Source organism: Lonchura striata, chromosome 9 (assembly GCF_046129695.1).
Source record: "Lonchura striata isolate bLonStr1 chromosome 9, bLonStr1.mat, whole genome shotgun sequence".
In the NCBI taxonomy this organism is placed as follows: domain Eukaryota; kingdom Metazoa; phylum Chordata; class Aves; order Passeriformes; family Estrildidae; genus Lonchura; species Lonchura striata.
The window spans coordinates 27317150-27336110 of NC_134611.1; the positions used below are offsets into that span (position 1 = coordinate 27317150).

General features: G+C 39.2%; 2 protein-coding genes across 5 annotated transcripts in view; one reads left to right on the forward strand and one right to left on the reverse strand.

The window, feature by feature from the left end:
- The window catches only part of RO60 (Ro60, Y RNA binding protein), a 39878-nt gene that overhangs the window by 12789 nt on the left and 8128 nt on the right, over window positions 1-18961 (reverse strand). The gene's annotated exons all lie outside the window — the stretch shown is intronic.
- Window positions 1390-17973, forward strand: UCHL5 (ubiquitin C-terminal hydrolase L5). 3 transcript variants are annotated; one of them, XM_021525092.3, is made up of 11 exons: window positions 1390-1552; window positions 2844-2907; window positions 4979-5084; window positions 12258-12383; window positions 12468-12529; window positions 12607-12737; window positions 14029-14092; window positions 15147-15249; window positions 15661-15774; window positions 15961-16059; window positions 17371-17973. In XM_021525092.3, exons 1-11 carry the CDS (start codon window positions 1471-1473, stop codon window positions 17413-17415), a joined length of 996 nt encoding a protein of 331 aa, XP_021380767.1. In that variant the 5' UTR covers window positions 1390-1470; the 3' UTR covers window positions 17416-17973. The 3 variants fall into 3 exon arrangements, with proteins under 3 accessions (XP_021380767.1, XP_031361375.1, XP_077641619.1); XM_031505515.2 differs by lacking the exons at window positions 1390-1552; window positions 2844-2907 and adding exons at window positions 7300-7431; window positions 8372-8455; XM_077785493.1 differs by lacking the exons at window positions 1390-1552; window positions 2844-2907; window positions 4979-5084 and adding an exon at window positions 8030-8455.

An 18961-nucleotide genomic window follows, 5' to 3' on the forward strand; every position in this document is an offset into this window, starting at 1 on the left:
ATGACTTTTCCAACTTGCCCTAGCTTTCCTAAGAAATAAAATGTCTGACAAATTCCATGGATGGATGAAAAAAAACCACATAAAGTATAAAGCTTTAACAGAACTACAGATTCTAATTTAAGTTCTTAAGATTAACTGCTATGCTAACAACTAATCAAACTTCGTAGTGAAATCCCATGGAATTAATCTTTCAAAAGGTCAGATCTTTTATGACATAAAAAAGCATTAATGCTTTAAAGACAACATTTCAAATTGCCTTTCAATACTGCAAAACCATATATATACTTAAATCTACGGGGAACTGCATTCCACTTCTCTGCCCTCTATGTTCTGTATAAGCACTAACCTGAAGATTATAAGGAATGTCTTGTAGTTAATTGAGCAGAGGAGACCACAACCATCATATTGAGCTACGGTTGTAACAAAACACGCTTGTGCTACAGCTCTGACAACATAGCTCTCATACTTCAGAAAATAAGCACCTCTGTGTCAACGGGGATGCCAGGAGAACACTTCCCAAACCAGCAATGGAGTGGTGGAGGACAGCAGCACAGCAGATATCCCATTATACGAACCACATACCAGCCTACGCATTTCTACTGCAGAATTTGCCAGAGCCTGTCTGCCTAAAAAAACCTGACTGACTGAGGGGGCACAGGCAGCTTAGCTGACGTAGCACAGAATTAGGGGATAGAAGCACCTAAAGCGGATACCCGAAGAGCTGCGATCGCAGCTGTCAGTCTCCATAAAGACGATGGACACGCGTGACGGGGAAGACGCGCAACGCCGCAGATCCGCCCGGGCCCGCCCCGCGGGCCCCTCACGGCCCGGTGCCCCCCGGAGCTGCTCCCCGGAGCTGCTCCCCTGACCTCCCCGCATTCCCCCGCATCCCCGGGGCCGGCCCGGGCTCCCCGCTCCCGCTGCGGCCCGGGAAGCGCCACTTGCCTGCGAGGCGGCGGCCCGGGCGGGGCCGGGCGATGCCGCAGCCCCGGGGCCGCGGGGCGACGGGCGGCGGAGGCACCGGGGGCACCGAGCGGCGGCCGGGCCGCTGCGGGCGCGCGGGGGGCGGGCAGGGCCGTCCCGCTCCGGCCGCCACAGATCCGCGTCTCCCGCTCCGGCCCCGCCCGCCGCGCCCCGACGGCACCGCCGGGACCCGGATGGGGCCGCGCCCCCCGCGCGGTGCCCGGATGGAACCATGGCCGGGGCCAGCCCCGCTCCCCGCCGCGCCGCCCGACGGCCCCGCCGCCGGCGCCCTCCGCCCCGCAGCCGCCCCGGAGCGCTCCCTCGAGGCGCGGCGCGGCCCTCCCGCGGCCGGGGCGGTGCCGCCGCCGCCCGCCGCCGCCCCGGATCCGGTCCCGGGCGCCGCTTCCTGCGGCCGCCCCGCCTCCCCATGGCCGTGCCCGGCGCGGGGCCTGCCGGGAGGGGAGCGGCGCGGCCCGGCCTCGCAGCCTGAGCGGCGGCAGCGCCGCCATGTCCGGGGGCAGCAGCGCCGGCGAGTGGTGCCTCATGGAGAGCGACCCGGGCGTCTTCACCGAGCTCATCAAGGGCTTTGGTGAGGGGCGAGCGGGGCCGGGCAGGTGGCGGGGGCTCCGCGGGGCTGTCCCCGCACCGCTGGGTGCGAGCCCGCTGTTCCTGCGGCGGGAAGGGCACGCGGGGCTCGGTTGCTGCGGGCCGGGAGGGCGGCGGGACGCGCTGCTGGCGGCGAGCGCGGCTTCCGTGAGGGCCCGGCCCGGCCCCGCGGGGAGTCCAGCCCGGCCCCGGCGCGGCCCGCCCGGCCCGGCCCTCGGGCCCGCACCTGTTGCTGTGCTGCGGGACGGCTGGGCAGGAACAGCGGCCTTTCGCTTGGAAAAGGCCTCTCAGATCATCGAGTCCAGCCTATCGTCCGACACCGCCTCGTCAGCCAGACCGTGGCGCTGAGTGCCGTGTCCAGTCTTTCCTTAAACACTTTCAGGGCGGTGACTCCATCACTTCAATGGGCAGCCCATTCTAATATCTCATCAGCCCATTGAAAAAATTCCTTCGAATATCAAATTTAAGCTTTCCTGGGAAGGTGTTCGGGTTACAGAGGAGTGAGGACGCATGGAGAAGGGACTGTGCCTAGGCTGAGCTATGGGGCTCGGCAGTGGCTGGGTAGCCTGCAACTATCTGCCTTGCCTTCCAGAATGCTAAATTTTATGTTGAATTGTGTTTAACATCTTTGGTGAAACTGTGAATATAGGGTTATTACAAAAGCCACGTTATTCTCAGCCAAAGAACCAAAATTATTTTACTCCAGGTTTCATTGATTCATAGTTTGTTGTGTCTTTTTCTCAGAAGCAAAGTCCAGACATGCTTCTTTTACGTTTTTATTTAGCTAATAAATGAAACTTCCACATACTAAACCTTTTGGGCTCTGTGTTATGTAAATCTCTTGCTTGAGTGTACAGCATTTTTGGTCTACTATGATAGGCCTTTGTCTGGAGACAGATGCTTAAAGTTCTGCTTTGGGCTTGTTGATAATGCCTTTATAAAGAGTATTGTTTTCAGTTAAGCAAAGGACATGAAGCGATCAGAGATATTTAAGCTGCTCTCCTTTTTTAAATGCAACTCTGTCCATCTGTAAAGAAGTACCGCTATACACAGGTTCAGAAATTCCTGAAATAATTTCTCTCTGTCTGTCTTGTTTGGGTTTTTTTAATCAAGGTCTGTTAAATCCCACAGATAGAGTTTTCCATAGCCTGGATATACCAGTTGTAAATATTACATAATGTCTTTGTGTTTTCTTTCATAAGTCTCTCTTTACTGGCTGTGTACCTTTTTAAATGAGTTAGTTGAAGAAACATGTATTTTTTTCCTTATTTCAGGCTGTAGAGGAGCACAAGTTGAAGAAATATGGAGTTTGGAGCCAGAGAACTTTGAAAAATTGAAGTAAGGCACATTTCTTAATCATGTTTGTCTGAAGTCCTTGAAAGAATGTGTACTAAACTCAGGTGTATGTTTGGTGGATCTTTTGTTTGGGGACTTTTGTGTTTGTGTTTTTTCCTTTAGCTTCTACAGAAGTTCAGTAGGATTTTGATTTAATGGCATACTTGTGGTTAAATTGCTTTTTATTAATGCTTTGGTACTTAATCTAGCTTAATCAGGTTTTGAAAGAAATGCTCATAGTAGCTAGAATGTGGAAGTAGATTTCTAATGATTTTTCCATTAGCTGGCCTTAACAAATTCTTGGGCAAGTTTCTGTTCCTTGCTTTATCTCCCTCCCTCCTCACATCCCATGATGTTGCCTTTGTTGTCTTAAATTATTTTCTGGTACTTAGATACCTGTGTAACTAATTTTTCCTGCAGAGCCACTTCCATATCAATGTTAAGGTAAATAGGTTTTTTGTAACTGATGACTGGTGTCATGTGGAACAATTTTGCCCTCATTAAGCAACATTAATTCTTCTAACGTTTTGTCCATGTGTAATCATGTTGTTATCCATGTTTAAATACAGGATTTCAAGAGGGTAATATCTTTTAATCTGGATCATACTCTTGTATCTTGTGCAAATATCAATACTTGTAGGATTAATCTTTTAAAAGATGCAGGAATTGGTACATAGGATAGATGTACTTTTAGAATTCTTGACCAAAGGTATTTGACAAGCAACAACTGAATGGCAGAAATGTGGCCTATGAATGGGTTTATTTGTTGTCTATACCATCAGAACATTTACCTGTTTGTTTATTAAGTGCTAGTTTTGCATACCCTGGGAGATGTGTGTTTTTCTAGTCCTGAGGGATGGCCAGCTTCCATCCTCCCTTCCCATTTACACCTGCAATATTTTACACAATGTATAAACACTGGGAGTAAAAGAATGTACAAGAATCTTTGTTTTCTAAACAGCAGGTCTGTAGGCACACAGTGTGTGGTGATTGGGATGGGGCTGTGGGAGCCTCATCCCCAGTGGGCTCAGCTGTGAGGAGCAGGTGAGCAGCACTGACAGCAATGAGCCATGGAGTGCCCAGGGGCACTGAGCAGCCACCAAAGGGAGCAGAGGCACACAGTGCAATGTGTGAACATGAGGGGATAAAAGGCTGGGCTAAAGAACAAGAAGGACAGATGCTTGTAGCCTTCTGAAGTGTTGTGTTGTTACTGTGTTTAGGTTGAAACTTTCTGAAATTGTATGGTGATGCTCTGTGTGCCATGGCCATCTCAACTGTGACATGTGCTGTGACACAGGTCCACTGAGAGAATTTGAAAAAAATCTATCTCAGATTTCTGGTCAGAGCTTAGGAAAAGTTTCTTATGCAGTATGGGTGTATGTTTGTCTTTTGTAGAGAAACCATTTGTGGCTTCTTTTGGTGATGACCTTAGATTTAAGTTGATGAATAAATTTTTGTCTTCCTGTAACTGAAGGGTTTTTTAAGATCTATTTTCTTTCCTGATAAATTTTTGTGTTCTGGAAATATTAAATACAGTGCAATGTGTAGTAAATGCTGTTTACTATTCAAGGCATGCAGTCTGAAAGCCAAGACATATTTTTACTAGAAGAGACAACTGGGTTTTTCTTACTTGTTGGTGAGATAACTCAAAGCATGAAGTTTTGGGAGAGTTCCTCTTTGAGTATTTCATCTGTGTTCAGAAAGATTACCAAACTTTTGCTCCTGCTCTTGTACATGACTGACAAATGCTTTGATAGCTGTTTATCACTAACCAATTCAAATGAGAGTTCTGCAATTATAAAAGGTGAAGTAACCAGGCAAACTGGTCCTGACTTTTGAAAATTAGTGGCTAAATGCTAATTCAGATTGGGATTGTTTAGCACTTGCAGGAAGAAGCCCAAATTGTCTTCTGCCTAATTAAAAGAGCACATCTGAAAATTTCAGTGCAAGTTCCTGATATTTAGAAAGAATTACCAGAATTATTGTATCAGCATACAGCTAAACTACATAACACACAATTTTAATATTTTTCATCATTACTGGTGACCTTTTTCCTATAAATTTTGTTTTTCAGGCCAGTACACGGGCTGATTTTTCTCTTCAAGTGGCAGCCTGGAGAGGAGCCAGCGGGTTCTGTTGTCCAGGATTCCAGACTGGATACAATATTTTTTGCTAAGCAGGTATGAGAAATTCAGTGATTGTTTTAGATATGTCATGGACACATAGCCTTTAATAAGAAAAAAAGCTATTTTTTTTGTTAATACATACACAGAAATCAATGTTTTGCAAGGTAAAATAGCTTCAACAAATTCTGAGAGTAGGAGCTGTGTATTGGCAAGCAAATCAGTTTGATCTGTCAAGTCAGACAAAAACTGCAGCTGTGGAAGAAAAAAGCTCTTATTTATTTGTCAGCCCTCACCCATAAAGTAACTCAGTCTTCTGCGCAGTAGAAGTGACTTGGTAAATGTTCCCAGCAGGATGAGCTATTTACTTCTTTTGAAACCATTTTCAACAACTTGTTGGAAGAAATTTGTTTTGGTCCTGTTTTTATATCTTATTTTTCTCAAATACTCTGAAGCTGGGGCAGTGTATGAAGGATAATGCTTTCCTTTAAGGGTTTACAAACCATTTTGGCATGCAAGTTTTAAGTATTCAAATCAAAAAGGTGAATTTAAATTAGAAATAACAGGAAAACTGGTTTAGCTGATGTAATCCATTGTGTTTTATTAAATACAGAGTAGTACTGAAATTTTGTCTTAGTTAACAGACTGTTGTGTGTGTTGTTTGGAAACAAGAAAATCAAGAGAAAGTGATCAGGATGAAAGAAGTATTTAATATGGGTGTTAATTACAAAACATTGATATCAAAGGGCAAATTATTATGATCTCTGTGAAGATTTGTTACATAGCTTAGCTGTTTGGGTGTTTAGGGTGGGGATGTTGGGGCTTTTTTTTTTTTTTTTTTTTTTGGGTTTTTTCTTATTTCCCACCACAAATGCAGAAGTGCTTTGAATGTAAATTTCAGGATATGAAAAAATCTCCACACACTTCCAGTTAAAAGTATGGAAATATGGAAAACAATGTAAATAGCCATCCTGGCCACTGTGTACCTGCACTTCAGTTTTGTTCATTTTATAATTGCCTTCCTGTTTCATGCTGTTGTGAGTTTGCTTTTTTAATACTGATTCTCTTCATTCTTCCCCTGCTGTAGCTCTTGAGTCCTCCTAACCACTGCCCACTGTTTTTAAGATGCAGTGATCAGCAGCAGTTTGCTAATTGTCTTTATAGTTTGATAACTCTCATAGACACTGTTTCAGGTTGTGATGCTATTAGTAGCCATGGGCTGTAGCTAAAGAGCAGCCATGAGGCAAAGAACTCAGAGAAAATCCTTGATGTAACTTTCACAAAGTAGTTACGTGGTGGGAGGAAATTGCTCTGATTGGAATCTAGAGAGGGATTTTTTTGGAGGGTGTTTTTTAATTTGAAAGTCAAGGTAAATCTTCCTTCACTCAAGGGATTTCATCTTGTTTCCTGTGAGTGGCTGAGGTTGTCCTAGAATTGCTGTTCTTGTGAATACTGAAAAGTTTCAAGGCATTTGTCTGCTTGCTCCACTTCTTTTGCCTCTTCCCCCTGCTTCCCTTTTTAGAAGTTTGACACTGTGTTTAAAGGCAATAGCTAAGAGGAGCTTTCTTGAGCTTAAGATGAGATTGCAGGATGTATATCACAAAATTTGGATAATGTTAGATTTGATAACAAGTCCCACAAATTTAAAGGCTAACAATGAAAAGTCTTCTTTATTCTATAGTTTTCTTTGAAACTCTCATATTTTAATGTGCTCTTAAGCTGAAACCTCCTTTTTCATTGTTCCTTTCCTTCACCTGCTGCCTTTAAATAGGAGTGCTGGAATTACTCTTAATTTTGGCATGCAAAGCAATTTCTAGAAATGTTGACTCTTAGAATAGTACTGCCTGGTTATGCCACTTGATGGCGTGGAATAGATGCTTAAAAAGTCATTTGCAAAAAAATTAGAATTAGTATATTTTTCTTTTTTTTAGTGTTATTTGTCAGTCAAGTGCAGTGACTTTGCAAAATTAAAACATTCCTTGAAGGTGTATATATGCTTGTATTTCATATCAATTCAGTTTTACCTGGACTGAGCTATTGTGACTGAACAACTAGAAATAGGTACAGAGAAATTATTATTAAAAATCAAAAGAAAGAAACTGCTTTGAATATTTTGGAGAAATTTGTTTAAAACTAATTTAGCTCTGGTAACTTTTATACTGAAGAAAGTTAGCCTGGGTTAGAAATCCAACTTGACAAGCAATGTTTTGAGGACTTAGAGTGTTTTCTTGAGCAAGTGTCTGATCTTATGATTTGCTGCTGATGAGAGCAGGTGCAGTGAACTTCTGTGAGCCAGTGAAGTTCATCCCCCAGCAGTTTTCTGTGCATAGTATCTGGGCTGGTCTCTGCTGTACTGTGAGATGGGTCTGTTCAGTGAATCTGTACAGGACAAAACTGGTAACAGGTAAGTGAGAGAACAGGTTGTTCTTTGTGGTAGTGCTGAAGTTACTGCACTTCTCAAAACCACAGTCTGAATCCTGAGTCACCCAGGAGCACAAGCAAGATGAGCATTAGTATTGAATATTTGCATCAGGAAAGAGCAAGTCCTCCCAGCCATCATGCAATTGGGTTCATGTGTATCTTTTATTTCCTCTGTATGCTTTAAGCCAAATTCTATGCTCACTTTCCAGAAGACCTTTTTCTTCATTACAAAAGTGACGATGTAAAATTACACTAGGTTCATTTGTAGGCTAGAATCCCAGAACAAATAGATTGGTTAGGGCAATTTTTATGACACATAAGGTTACTGATCTCTTGATCTGTATTTTCAAAATTGTTATGACACTGGAGTCTGAAAAATCTCAACACATCTTTTCCTCTCTTTCCTTTCTCACACATTTTCTTCTTTTAAATGTTCCCATCTAAAGACGTTTGGTACAATTGGTTTTACTGCAGGCATGTTTTCAAGTGTCTTTCTGAATCCCGTGTGAGCAAGAGGAGGCTACTGTTAATATGTAACAAGATTTGAGTAGAGGAGATAAACTTTGTTTTTGTTTTACTTTATTACGTGTTCAAACTTAAAAATTGTTTCTTTGTGGGGAACTTTATTTAGAGGTAAAAGACTACAGCTCTAAAACGGTCTAGTAAAACATCATTAAAATTGCACTAGGAAACACAGTTTTGGTAAGAAGCTTGTGCATGCTCACATTTTCCTCATTTCCCCTTCCATAGTGATGTTGTAGTTGAATTCCAAATTGAGACTAGGTCTTGGTCCAAGTTAAATCACGACTGTTGGGGGGTTGAATTTTGAAGTCTGTCTTGTATGCATGCATATTAAAGGGGTGTTTTTTAATGGTCACTTTTATGTGCACTCATGTTAAATTTGGCCTCCCTGTTATGCCTAGGTATGATTTGGTCCTCTAGTTGAGGCCACAGAACTCTGGATGATCTTACATACCCTTTGAGCTAGGATACGTAGGCACAATGAGGTGAGTTAAGGATACAGTTTCAGCCTTAACTCAGAATTTCCGGATTTCTATGTTGCTTCAGTGGGCCCTTGGTGTTGTTTTCACACACAATGGATACATGATTGCAGCTGCTCAATGTATTCAGCTCCCTGCCACACTCTTTGGAGGAGCTGCATTCTCTGCTGAGCACTGCAGAAGTGTCTCTGGACAAAAAGGAATGCTATTGTTGCAGACCTGAAACTACTGTTTTTGAGTTTAATAAATTCTTCAGCTTTTAGTATGGAACTGTTGTTATCCTGCCTTTCTTAGATGCCATGTATTTATTTTATTTTTCATTGTCATGACAGAACAGTAACTTCATCAGTTGGGAATACCTTCAGAAGGAGTAGCTTATAAATTATACTGTTAATAACAAAGCATTGGTCTCTGGTTATGTTCATGGCACTAGTGGAAGCATGTGTATTTTTTTTACGTTTCTAGTATTTAATTGATTTCAAATTTAAATGACCCTTTCAGATTGGCTAACATTGAGATAGACCAGATATCTGTGTTAAAGCTAAGTTTGGGATAACAGGTAACTTACCAGGAGTGCAACTTCAAGACATGAAACAAATCAGAAAGAGATTTTTCAGTAACTGAATATAGCTGTAGAAAGATTATATCTTTACTCAAACAAAAGTTAAATGGAAAACAAAATTATACTGGGTTTCTAAACAAGAATAAATTGTGGAACTTTGTGCTAATGCTGAATTTTTCATGTTGAGCTCTGTAAAACCAACTGTTCTGTAATGTTGAGATGTTTAGTAAGTGAAGCCCAGGGATTTGCTGGTTATACTACCAATTGCAGCACAGGCTTGTCCACAGCTTTTTTGAAAAGCAAAATACATAATCCATCAGGTAGAAGATGTGAATGAAGAATTTTAAGTCCTTCTGCCTAAAGTTGATCCAGAAGGTTGGATTTGGTCCCTAGAGAAAGGTGCAGGAAGTAATACATCATACTTAGAGAGCAGCCTAATCAAGTGGTTCCTTGGTTTAAGCTGAGCTTCACTTAGGGATAGGTCAATCTTCTCTTCATACATTCCTGTGTATGTATGTTTTCTTTGAAATATTGTTAAATACACCTTGAACTTTTGCATACAAAATCTTTTAACTGTGGGTCTGCTTTAAGTTGAAGTCTTGCATATTGATCAATCTAATACCTCACCAAGACTTCCTGGACAGAAATACCCAAGCAAGTGTTGGTATTTCTGGACAAATACAGAAAATGCTCAAGTCCAAATAAAAATCTTTTGGGAACAACCTGCATTTATTATTATGCTACCTAAATGCAAAGCATGTTTTCTGCGAATGCTGAGGCACACTAAGTAAGAGATACACTGGGAATTAGAGATGGTATGCTGAAGGATTCTCTAGCTTGTGTGTGGAGCAGTGCTGGACTGGCTGTGTGCATGGATGGCGCTGTCTGTGTGACAAATAAATCCCACACTTGTCTGCATTTGGTCCTGCAATCACATCACTCTGCACTCCTCACCCTGCCTGTGAGCCACCACTAGCTAGAGATTCCCTTGTTCCATCTTGGTGTTCTCCTGTGTCATCTACATCCAGGAACACACTGGATTTTTATGCACATCACCTGCATTTCCTTCTATTCCTCTGCTACAGGACTGTTGTTGCTGCCTTTTCCTTAACTCCTGCCTCTTACTTGACTGAAGTGCTAGAATGTATTTCCAGAATGTATTTTCATTTCAACAGCTGGAGGCCATTGCCCTCAGATCCACATCTTTTGTTTTCTAGCAGTCAGACTTTGTTTAGCTTGATCCCTATATACTTCATTAGATTTGTCTCATGCTGTAGTTGGATACAAAATATGCTAAAGGGCCAATATTTGATGAGCCAATTAATTCTTTGCAAAGTCTAACTTTTCTTCTGATTTTATTTTCTGTTTCAAGCTTCCGTATCTTGCTATGTAGCAGTTTGTGTTGATCTTGCCTCGAGGCACAAAATCTCAGTAAATTTCTTCCTTGTTTTGAAGCCATTATTGAGTTGTGTGTAAAGAGAGCAATTGATTGTCCCTTTTTGATTTTTCAGCAAATTTAGTTGTCATTTAGTCCTGTCCCTCCTATAATGCTGTGTATTAATTATCATTTTCAAGTACAGTGTGCTGTAGTGACCCTGCCTTCATTGTAACAGCACTGTTCTAACAGTGTGCCAACACAGATGTCCTTGCCTTCTCTTGCTTCTCTATCAGCTTAATTACACTGCATCAGCTTCACCCACTCTGATCCTCCTGAGATTTCCCTGCTTTCATGCTAGCACTACTTTGCCACTGTCTCTGATATCATTCTTTAGTTGTATCTCAAAGAGTCTTTAGTTCTTTTTCCTATGTTACAGTGTAATTCAAAGTATGCCATTCTGCTGGTCTGGGGGTTGGAATTTTTCTGCTGCTGGTTCATTATTTTTCTGCTGCCCTTTATTTTCCTTGTATATCCTTTATTTTGCATCTTGTATTCGAGCCCTTAGCTTGTGTACCTGCAATTGGTTTCATTTCAGTTTTGGCTGCTGTAATCTGTTCTGTATGTGCACTTGACTCCCTTAATTACTGTTTAAGTCAACTAAGATTGTGTTTTTCTTACATTAAGAAGTGCTTTATTATTTATCATCTGCATATATACATAATCTGAACTGAGAACACCCTGAAGTATAGAAAATAAATTTATGATATGGCTTTTAGTATTAACATACTAGGTTTTCCTTTGTTAGGACTAGCCTTGATTGCAAAACAGGTTGCTTGGGTTTTCGTTTTTATTTTCCCTATTTTCTTGTTAGAAGTGGTTTCACATTCACAGCCCTAAACTAATTTTCATTTTTTTTTTACAAAATTCACCTTCTCTCTCAAACTTTTAAGTAGCACTTCCAATTGCGGAATAGTGTCAAAGACTAATGATTCATTACTCTTTCCTAACCTATAGCTCTCTGAGAAAAAACTGCTAATATAATGTCTTGTATTATGGCCTCATACTATGTGATTACAGTGCATTGGGTAAATCTCAGATTATATTTAATAATCTTTGCAGCTTCTTTCTTTAAATACACTGTTTTAGTTTGGTTAAGACATGGCTTTCATACAAAAGGGGTTGTTTCTATTTTTTAAAAGTGGAATATTTAACACTGAAATGTAACAGTGTCAAACTAGCAACTTTTACTTGAAAAGTATAGTATATATATTATTCAGCTAACCATCATTTAAACAATATCTACATCTTGGAACACTTTTATTAGTTTATCCCTAGAATACTTGAATTTTTTTTGTCCAATAAAACCTTTTAATAAAAATTTTAAGTTCCATAATGTGTTTTATTGCTTCAAATTAGATTTTTGACCTCTTACTCCTAGTAGGAGATCTGATTATTTGAAGGACTTTTCTTGGGAGAGTTGACTTTTTTTAAGGCATAGATAACACAATTTGGGAAGCTTGTTTTGAATATTACTTTGTGTTTTTCCACAGGGATCCAAGGATTTTTGCCTTTATTCTATGCCTTTAATTCATCACTTCAGAGAGATGGTGAGGCAGTGGAATGACAGTTTCTGAGGATGGCTGTGAACTATGTTTTATCAGTGAATTGTATATGACAGCCATGCAGAGCTGATTTTATTATAGCAAGGGCTTTTCTGTAGTTACCCGGGCAGCAATTCCAGTCTGTGTTAGGGTGTATCTCTAATGTGAATCAGCATAGAAAGTGTATGTGTGTAACAAAAACAAACACAGTTTGGAGTGAACTTTTATCACCAACACTGACCAAATTCTCCATGCTTTTTTTTCTAGGTCATAAATAATGCTTGTGCAACTCAAGCCATAGTAAGTGTGCTGTTAAACTGTGCTCATCAAGACATTCATCTAGGAGAGACCTTGTCAGAATTTAAAGAATTTTCCCAAAGCTTTGATGCTGCAGTGAGTGACCACTGTTTTCTGCATTTTGAGTGTCACAGTGTTACAGCTGTGGTGGTTTACAGGTGTTCTGTTACTTCCTTTCAGATGAAAGGTTTGGCACTGAGCAACTCAGAAGTGATTCGGCAAGTTCACAACAGTTTTGCCAGGTAACTTATGTTTTAAATCTGGCCAAAATTTGAGCAAATCCTTTTTAATCTCAGAGATTTAAAAATTTTCTTTGCAGACAACAGATGTTTGAGTTTGATGCAAAGTCTTCAGCAAAGGAAGAAGATGCCTTTCACTTTGTAAGCTATGTTCCTGTTAATGGGAGGCTATATGAGCTAGACGGCTTAAGGGAAGGACCAATTGATTTAGGTAACATTTTACATTTTTGCTGAACATCCTTTATGTTAACAATGGCTTTTTGCAACAAATTGGTCATATGTTACAGGCTCAAAGCAAATTATTTATTAAAACAAAGAATATTTTGAATTTTTTCTGAATGTGCTGTAGGTTTGTACTTCCTTGCAGTCATTTATATTGTTTTAGTTTTGTTGGTCTGAAAAAACAATTTTCTCCCTGCTTCCTCCACGTCTCTGATGCTCTCTTTTTTTCATTTCGCAATCAAATGATCAGGTCTCACAATCCCTTCCAAAACCTTGATAGTTTTGTTGCAAGACCAAAGTTTACATAAAGGGAGAATATATACAGATGACTCCAGACACTTTTGTTCTGTTATGTGGCTTGTGTTTACACACTGCCCTCTTTCTTCTTAGATAGAAAGTGTTTTCCTAATGGTTTAAAAGAAAATAGCTTTGTCCTCTGTAAGACAGGCTTCAGTTTGTCTTTATTATTCTTTAATCTTTCTTGAGATATGTGTGCCCTGTTGAGTCTTGAAAAGCTCTGCACTGCCTGTCATTGTCAACAACAACATGTTCCACACCCCATTCCCAGAGTGTTTTCCCAGAGTTGTTGACAATTTTATTTACGTTTAGGCTGAGCAATGGCTTGCTGCTAATCTTGTCTTTAGCCTGTCTAGAGATACTGGACAGTCTTCAGACTTAACAGTAACATCATTTGTGTGGTAACAAGATCATGAGTCTCTAAATTTACTTTAAGGTCTTGAAATTGCAGGAGAGACATTTTTAACTTAGGAAATCACCTGTGGATATCCTGTCATATATCTTGAAATCAAGTGTTATATATCCTTTTACGGTTTTTCTTTCTGTCTGACTTTTTAACATTATATTGCATCTACATAGAGAAAATCAAGAGTTAATATTAAGCAGCTGTACCTGTCCATAGTGTTTTCCTTTGCTGTCTACTTCAATGTTGTCATACCAACTAATTTCCCTTGTGTCATAAAAATCTTATGTAACATACCTTCCCCTACCCCATTATTTCTTGTTATCAGAGAAACAAACATTAGGTGGTTATGCCCTTAATTGTAGCTTTGTTCCATTGCTTTGGTCACTGCATTAGCTAACTATTGTTATTAATAAAATATCTTCCACCTGCTGAAAAATCTCCTGAATAATTTCAGATTCCAGTAGCTAAGGAAAAACCTGTTATATACTCCAAAGTTGCTGCATAAGCCTGAATTATATGAGTTGACTTTGGAATAAATTTTGCTATGATACTGAATTTTTTCCTGTGTTTTTCCTAGGTGCATGCCATCAGGATGATTGGATAAGTGCAGTGCGGCCTGTCATAGAGAAACGCATACAAAAGTAAATGGTTGTGATGCCTTTAAAATATAGCACCTTAACTATGCTTAAAAATTCCATAGTCTTACCTTCCTTCACTTAAAGGATTTCCACTGAATTTCTAAGCAATGACACTTATGCATCATTTTTTTATGCATATCACTGTGTGACTTGAGAACCTGTTGCCCAACATGAGGCAAATGTGATGATGATAGATAAATCTCAAATACACTGTGCTGCTGCATAATTAAACCAAGTAGGTGTCTGTGTAGTGAAGAGAGATCCTACGAGTGCTTTGGAAAAGAAGATTTTTATCTGTTACACAGCTGTGGATCTTTGTGAGTGAAAGCTAAGAGTGTCATGAATATGAATAACATTTGCCTATGCACTTAAAATTATTAGATAGCCATTCTGTCCATACAGCTGGTATTTAGAGATCAGAAGTTTTTTTTAAGGAATGGCTTGTCTTAGAAATTTAAGCTAGAAAAACTATGGAACTTTACTACTTCTTAACTGTGTTTCCAAACTGCAGTCCCAAATTCGTTAGAAATAAAGTTGATTTTATGCCATTTGTAGAAAACAGTTCTAAGTTTTTGCTTGAGGACCTTTTTTTGGTAAGCAGAACAGTTATTTTTGGAGAATTTAACCTCCCAGAGGCCTGCTAGTCTAATTGTTGAATGTACTTCTCACACTATATGGAAAAGTCTCCAGTATTTTCTAACATGTAATAGTAATGAGAAAGTAAAAACTATTGTGTGAAGCATTTTCTGTAAGTTCTGTTGTTGTGTTTTCTTTTAATTTTTGGACAGTTCCAGTATTTGTTTTGTGACCACAGACAGGAATAGTAAATTTTGGTGAAAGAAGGTAATTAGGGATTACCTATTGGATAGAGTTAATTTGTGGTCTGATTTTATTTTGTAACAAGATTGGATCTGTAGCACAACTTAATTTAATAGACCCATTTAAAATTTTGTTGCCATGAAGTTTAATCAAGGAGGGGGCTTTTGAGTTGTCATGTTGGTAACTAATTTTGAAAGCGGGTTGTCTTTGTTGTTTTGTTTTACTGTTCCTCATCTAGGTACAGTGAAGGTGAGATAAGATTTAACCTGATGGCTATTGTGTCTGACAGAAAGATGATATATGAGCAGAGGATTGCAGAGCTACAGCAGCAACTGGCACAGGTAGGCCATGGAATTTAAATTGCTAAATTATTCCCCGATAGTTCTGTGTGTTGGCTTTACTTCCCTTCCTTGCTGTCAATGGAGCAGCAGCAAAAAAAGCAGTGAGTGATTGTTGGAGATCTGTCACCGCAGTGTGGGTGCACTCAGTGCTGCAGCTCTGAGCACTCAGCATAGTGTTGACCGTGTCATTTTGACTTTCTGCCTTGACTCATTTGCTATGGTGCTGGAACTGTTTTTTTTCCCAGTACCTGCTTGTAACTAACTGCAGAAATTCCTGCTATGTTCCTATAATGGTAAACAAAAATGAGTATTTTCTGTGATAAAAATACCCTTGAGACAAAACTTGCTTTTCAAAAAAGTAAAATTTAAAAATGGAGTAACATAATCCATTTACATTTTTGTTTATGGAAGGAGGAGCCCATGGATACAGATCAAAGTAGTAATATGTTGAGTTCTATACAATCAGAAGTTGCAAAATACCAGATGTTAATTGAAGAAGAGAACCAAAAATTAAAAAGATATAAGGTATGTAGTCTTTGCTTTTCTGATTAAATTATTGGAACAGTTGTAAGATAAAGCCAGCTTTTATATATATATATATATATATATATATATGGGAGCTTTGCAATTAATCTGAAGGAACTGGATGGGGACTAGAAGATCATTCAACTATAAAATAATTCTGTTAAAGCTTTTAATTTTTTTTTTTAGATTGAAAATATTAGAAGAAAACATAACTACCTGCCTTTCATCATGGAATTGTTAAAGACTCTAGCAGAGCACCAGCAGTTAATACCATTAGTAGAAAAAGTGAGTATTGCCCATGTCATTTATTTTTATTATTTATTTTTCCGAGTTCTTTGGCCAGGGACAGCTCCCTGCAGTCGTGTGGCAGCCGTGGCACAGTGCTGGGAATTCAGTCCCTCCCTTGTCCCTGCTCCTGTGCTCATTTACTGGCTTGGGTTTCCCCTTTCTAAGGTATCTAGCCATTAACATGGATTTACTGCTAATGTTTGTATTCCTACATTACAGCTAACAGAACTTTAATAAATAAGTGTGTCTGCCACTTTGGCAAGGTTATTAAACACTGGTTAAGTTACTTGAATTTTACTCAGCTATGTGCTGGTGTGCACTTATGCTTGAGTGCCCGAGGCAGGATCCCTGATTTTGTACTCGCTGAGAAAGGATCTCTGAATTAGTATAATGAAAAAAGAGCTCTGTGTTATTTAATGAGTACATTCTTTAGCTGGATTTATTTAGGAAGGTACATTTGCAGGCTCGTAGTTTTTAAGAGAGTAACTTGTGGAGTTTTAATCCAGTTTCATGTTAACAGAAGTCATTGATAACACCCGTCAAGCTGCTTTCACAAGTAAATTACCACTGAATTGGTGGTAACAGATCTTAATTCTAAATCTCTGAATTAGATGCTGTTCTGTTCACTTCAATGAGTGGTAACAAGTAGCAGCCTGATTCAGAGTTAACTAATGTTTTGACAGAAAGTTGTTGGCCGGTATTGCTTCTGAGTTGTCCCCTCTTCTTGCCCAATCTGTTTCTTAAGTAAATTCACAAGGAAGAAAGTGCCAGATCCTTACCAATTTAAACTGTTTATGATTGATATAAGTAAAGAGAATCTGTCTGCAAATATTTTGACAGGAACTTTTATGAGAGTTTTTTCCACTTACTTATAAAATCTAAACCATTAAGATCTTGGTTCATTTCAGAGTTCAGTTTTGATAATCTATATGTCTGAATGCGGTCTTTTCTTGTGACATAAAATGTTTCCATTAGGAAGAGTTTTTCTATGTTAAATGAAATTGGTATAGAGGTATGAAAAAGGAAGGTTTAAATTATGTTTTTAAAATAGTGCTTTTCCCCTATGGAAGTTACCTAATCTCAGTTTCTTTTGCATAATTTATTTAAACCTGTATTTGTTCTTAAAAGGGCTTATACAATAACCTAGTAAAATAGTAGTAGGATGCTTCTGAAGGGTCCAAATTTACATTTAATTTTTTCTTTTTCCAGAATATTTTTAATATTCAGAAATGTAATGGATAGTCATTCACAGCTCCAGAATGACCTTCATCTTGTCAAAGCTTGATATTATCTCCCCTTGTTTCCTAGGCGAAAGAAAAACAGAATGCCAAGAAAGCTCAGGAGGCCAAATGAAGATGACTTTGCAAAACACATACAGTTACTTGCTTCTGATACTATTTTCATGACAACAAATAAAGCTTTTCATAAACGTCAATTTTTGTCCAGTGCACGTTTGCCAGTTGTAATGGTTTGTCTTGTACTGTTTGCATGGGTCCGACTCTTCTTCCCCTGCATCTTGTGCATGTAGTACTGCTGAGCAATGTTTAAGTTCTCCTGGTCACCTTCAGTATTCAACAGTCTGTCTGAAGCTTGGGAAGTGGACCCAGAAATGTGCAAGGAAAATGTCCCCATTTTGTCCCACTTGAACATGATAATGATACAAATGCCAGAGGTTTAAGTATAAGCATGAGCTTTCTTTGCTCATCCCTACTAACAGTTACAATCCTTTCCAGTTGTTCGGTGACATAGCCTGTGTCTTTGTTTTTATGATGTATGTGTAATTTTTTTACAAAATGGAAAAGTATTAATTCAGCTGTAGAAACGTTTGCAAAGACCAATGTATAATCTCAAAAGAACTGCATTGCTTTAGTAGAAAAGATAATAAATATTCCCATTTTTATTTTGGCAAAATTCTTTCTGTGGTATTTTATTATGGGATAAGATGATTAGGATATGGAGGTAATCAGCCTTTTTTTTTGAGTATATGCATTCTAAATTTGAGGTAGAAAGAAGGCACATTATTGTTTTGGGAATTTAATATTCTTGGATATAAGGTATTCCTCTTCTGGAGTATGTTCAGTTTAAGTCTTTAAAGCACTGCTTTTTATTAATTTTGAGAAGTAATATAAGGAAAAAGGGTGTATGGAAGATTATTGTTAATGACAACATTGCTGTGGAAGATGCTTGAGCTGTGTCCTATGGAGCAAAGGAAATACCTGGGCAATGGAGTTCACTGGGTGTCCTGCAGGCAGCATGTGAGCTGTGAACAAATTGTTTTGGTATGGATAGTAACAGGCCATTGCAACAACACACACAGTTTGAATTATTCACTGTCAGTGTACATGTGTTTGTTTAGAAATTTCCAGTTTCTTCCTAAAAGACTCAGATAAGAAACAGAAAAATATATGAAACATTCTGTTATCTGTTATTCTGTGGCTTTGTGTATATATATATATATATATTTATATAAACAAGATAAAATTTTGGCTGAAGAAGTAAAACATAGACTATGCTTTTCACTGCTGGAAGGATCTTGAGTCATTGCTGTGGCTGGAAAGGTAAGCTCTGTTTTAGAGAAACCTGAGATCCATATCTGTGTTTTGTACAAAATTGACTAGGTTAATGAGAACATAAACTCTTGTGAGAATTTCTTACTTTAGTAAGTCACTGCAGCATTATTGTCCAAGGACACAGACTCTTAGAGAGGAAGAGACATTTCTGCTTTTAAAATTACATTTGAAACTCCATTTCAAACTGTTGAAAATATTTGTGTGTCTTTTTAAGTCTGATGACTCCTGCTGCATGCTGTCATCCTTGACAAGTTTTGCAATCTGATATTAGATGACAAATTTATACTGAAGTAATTTCATTCTCTTACTGGTGTGCTTGGACACAAAAG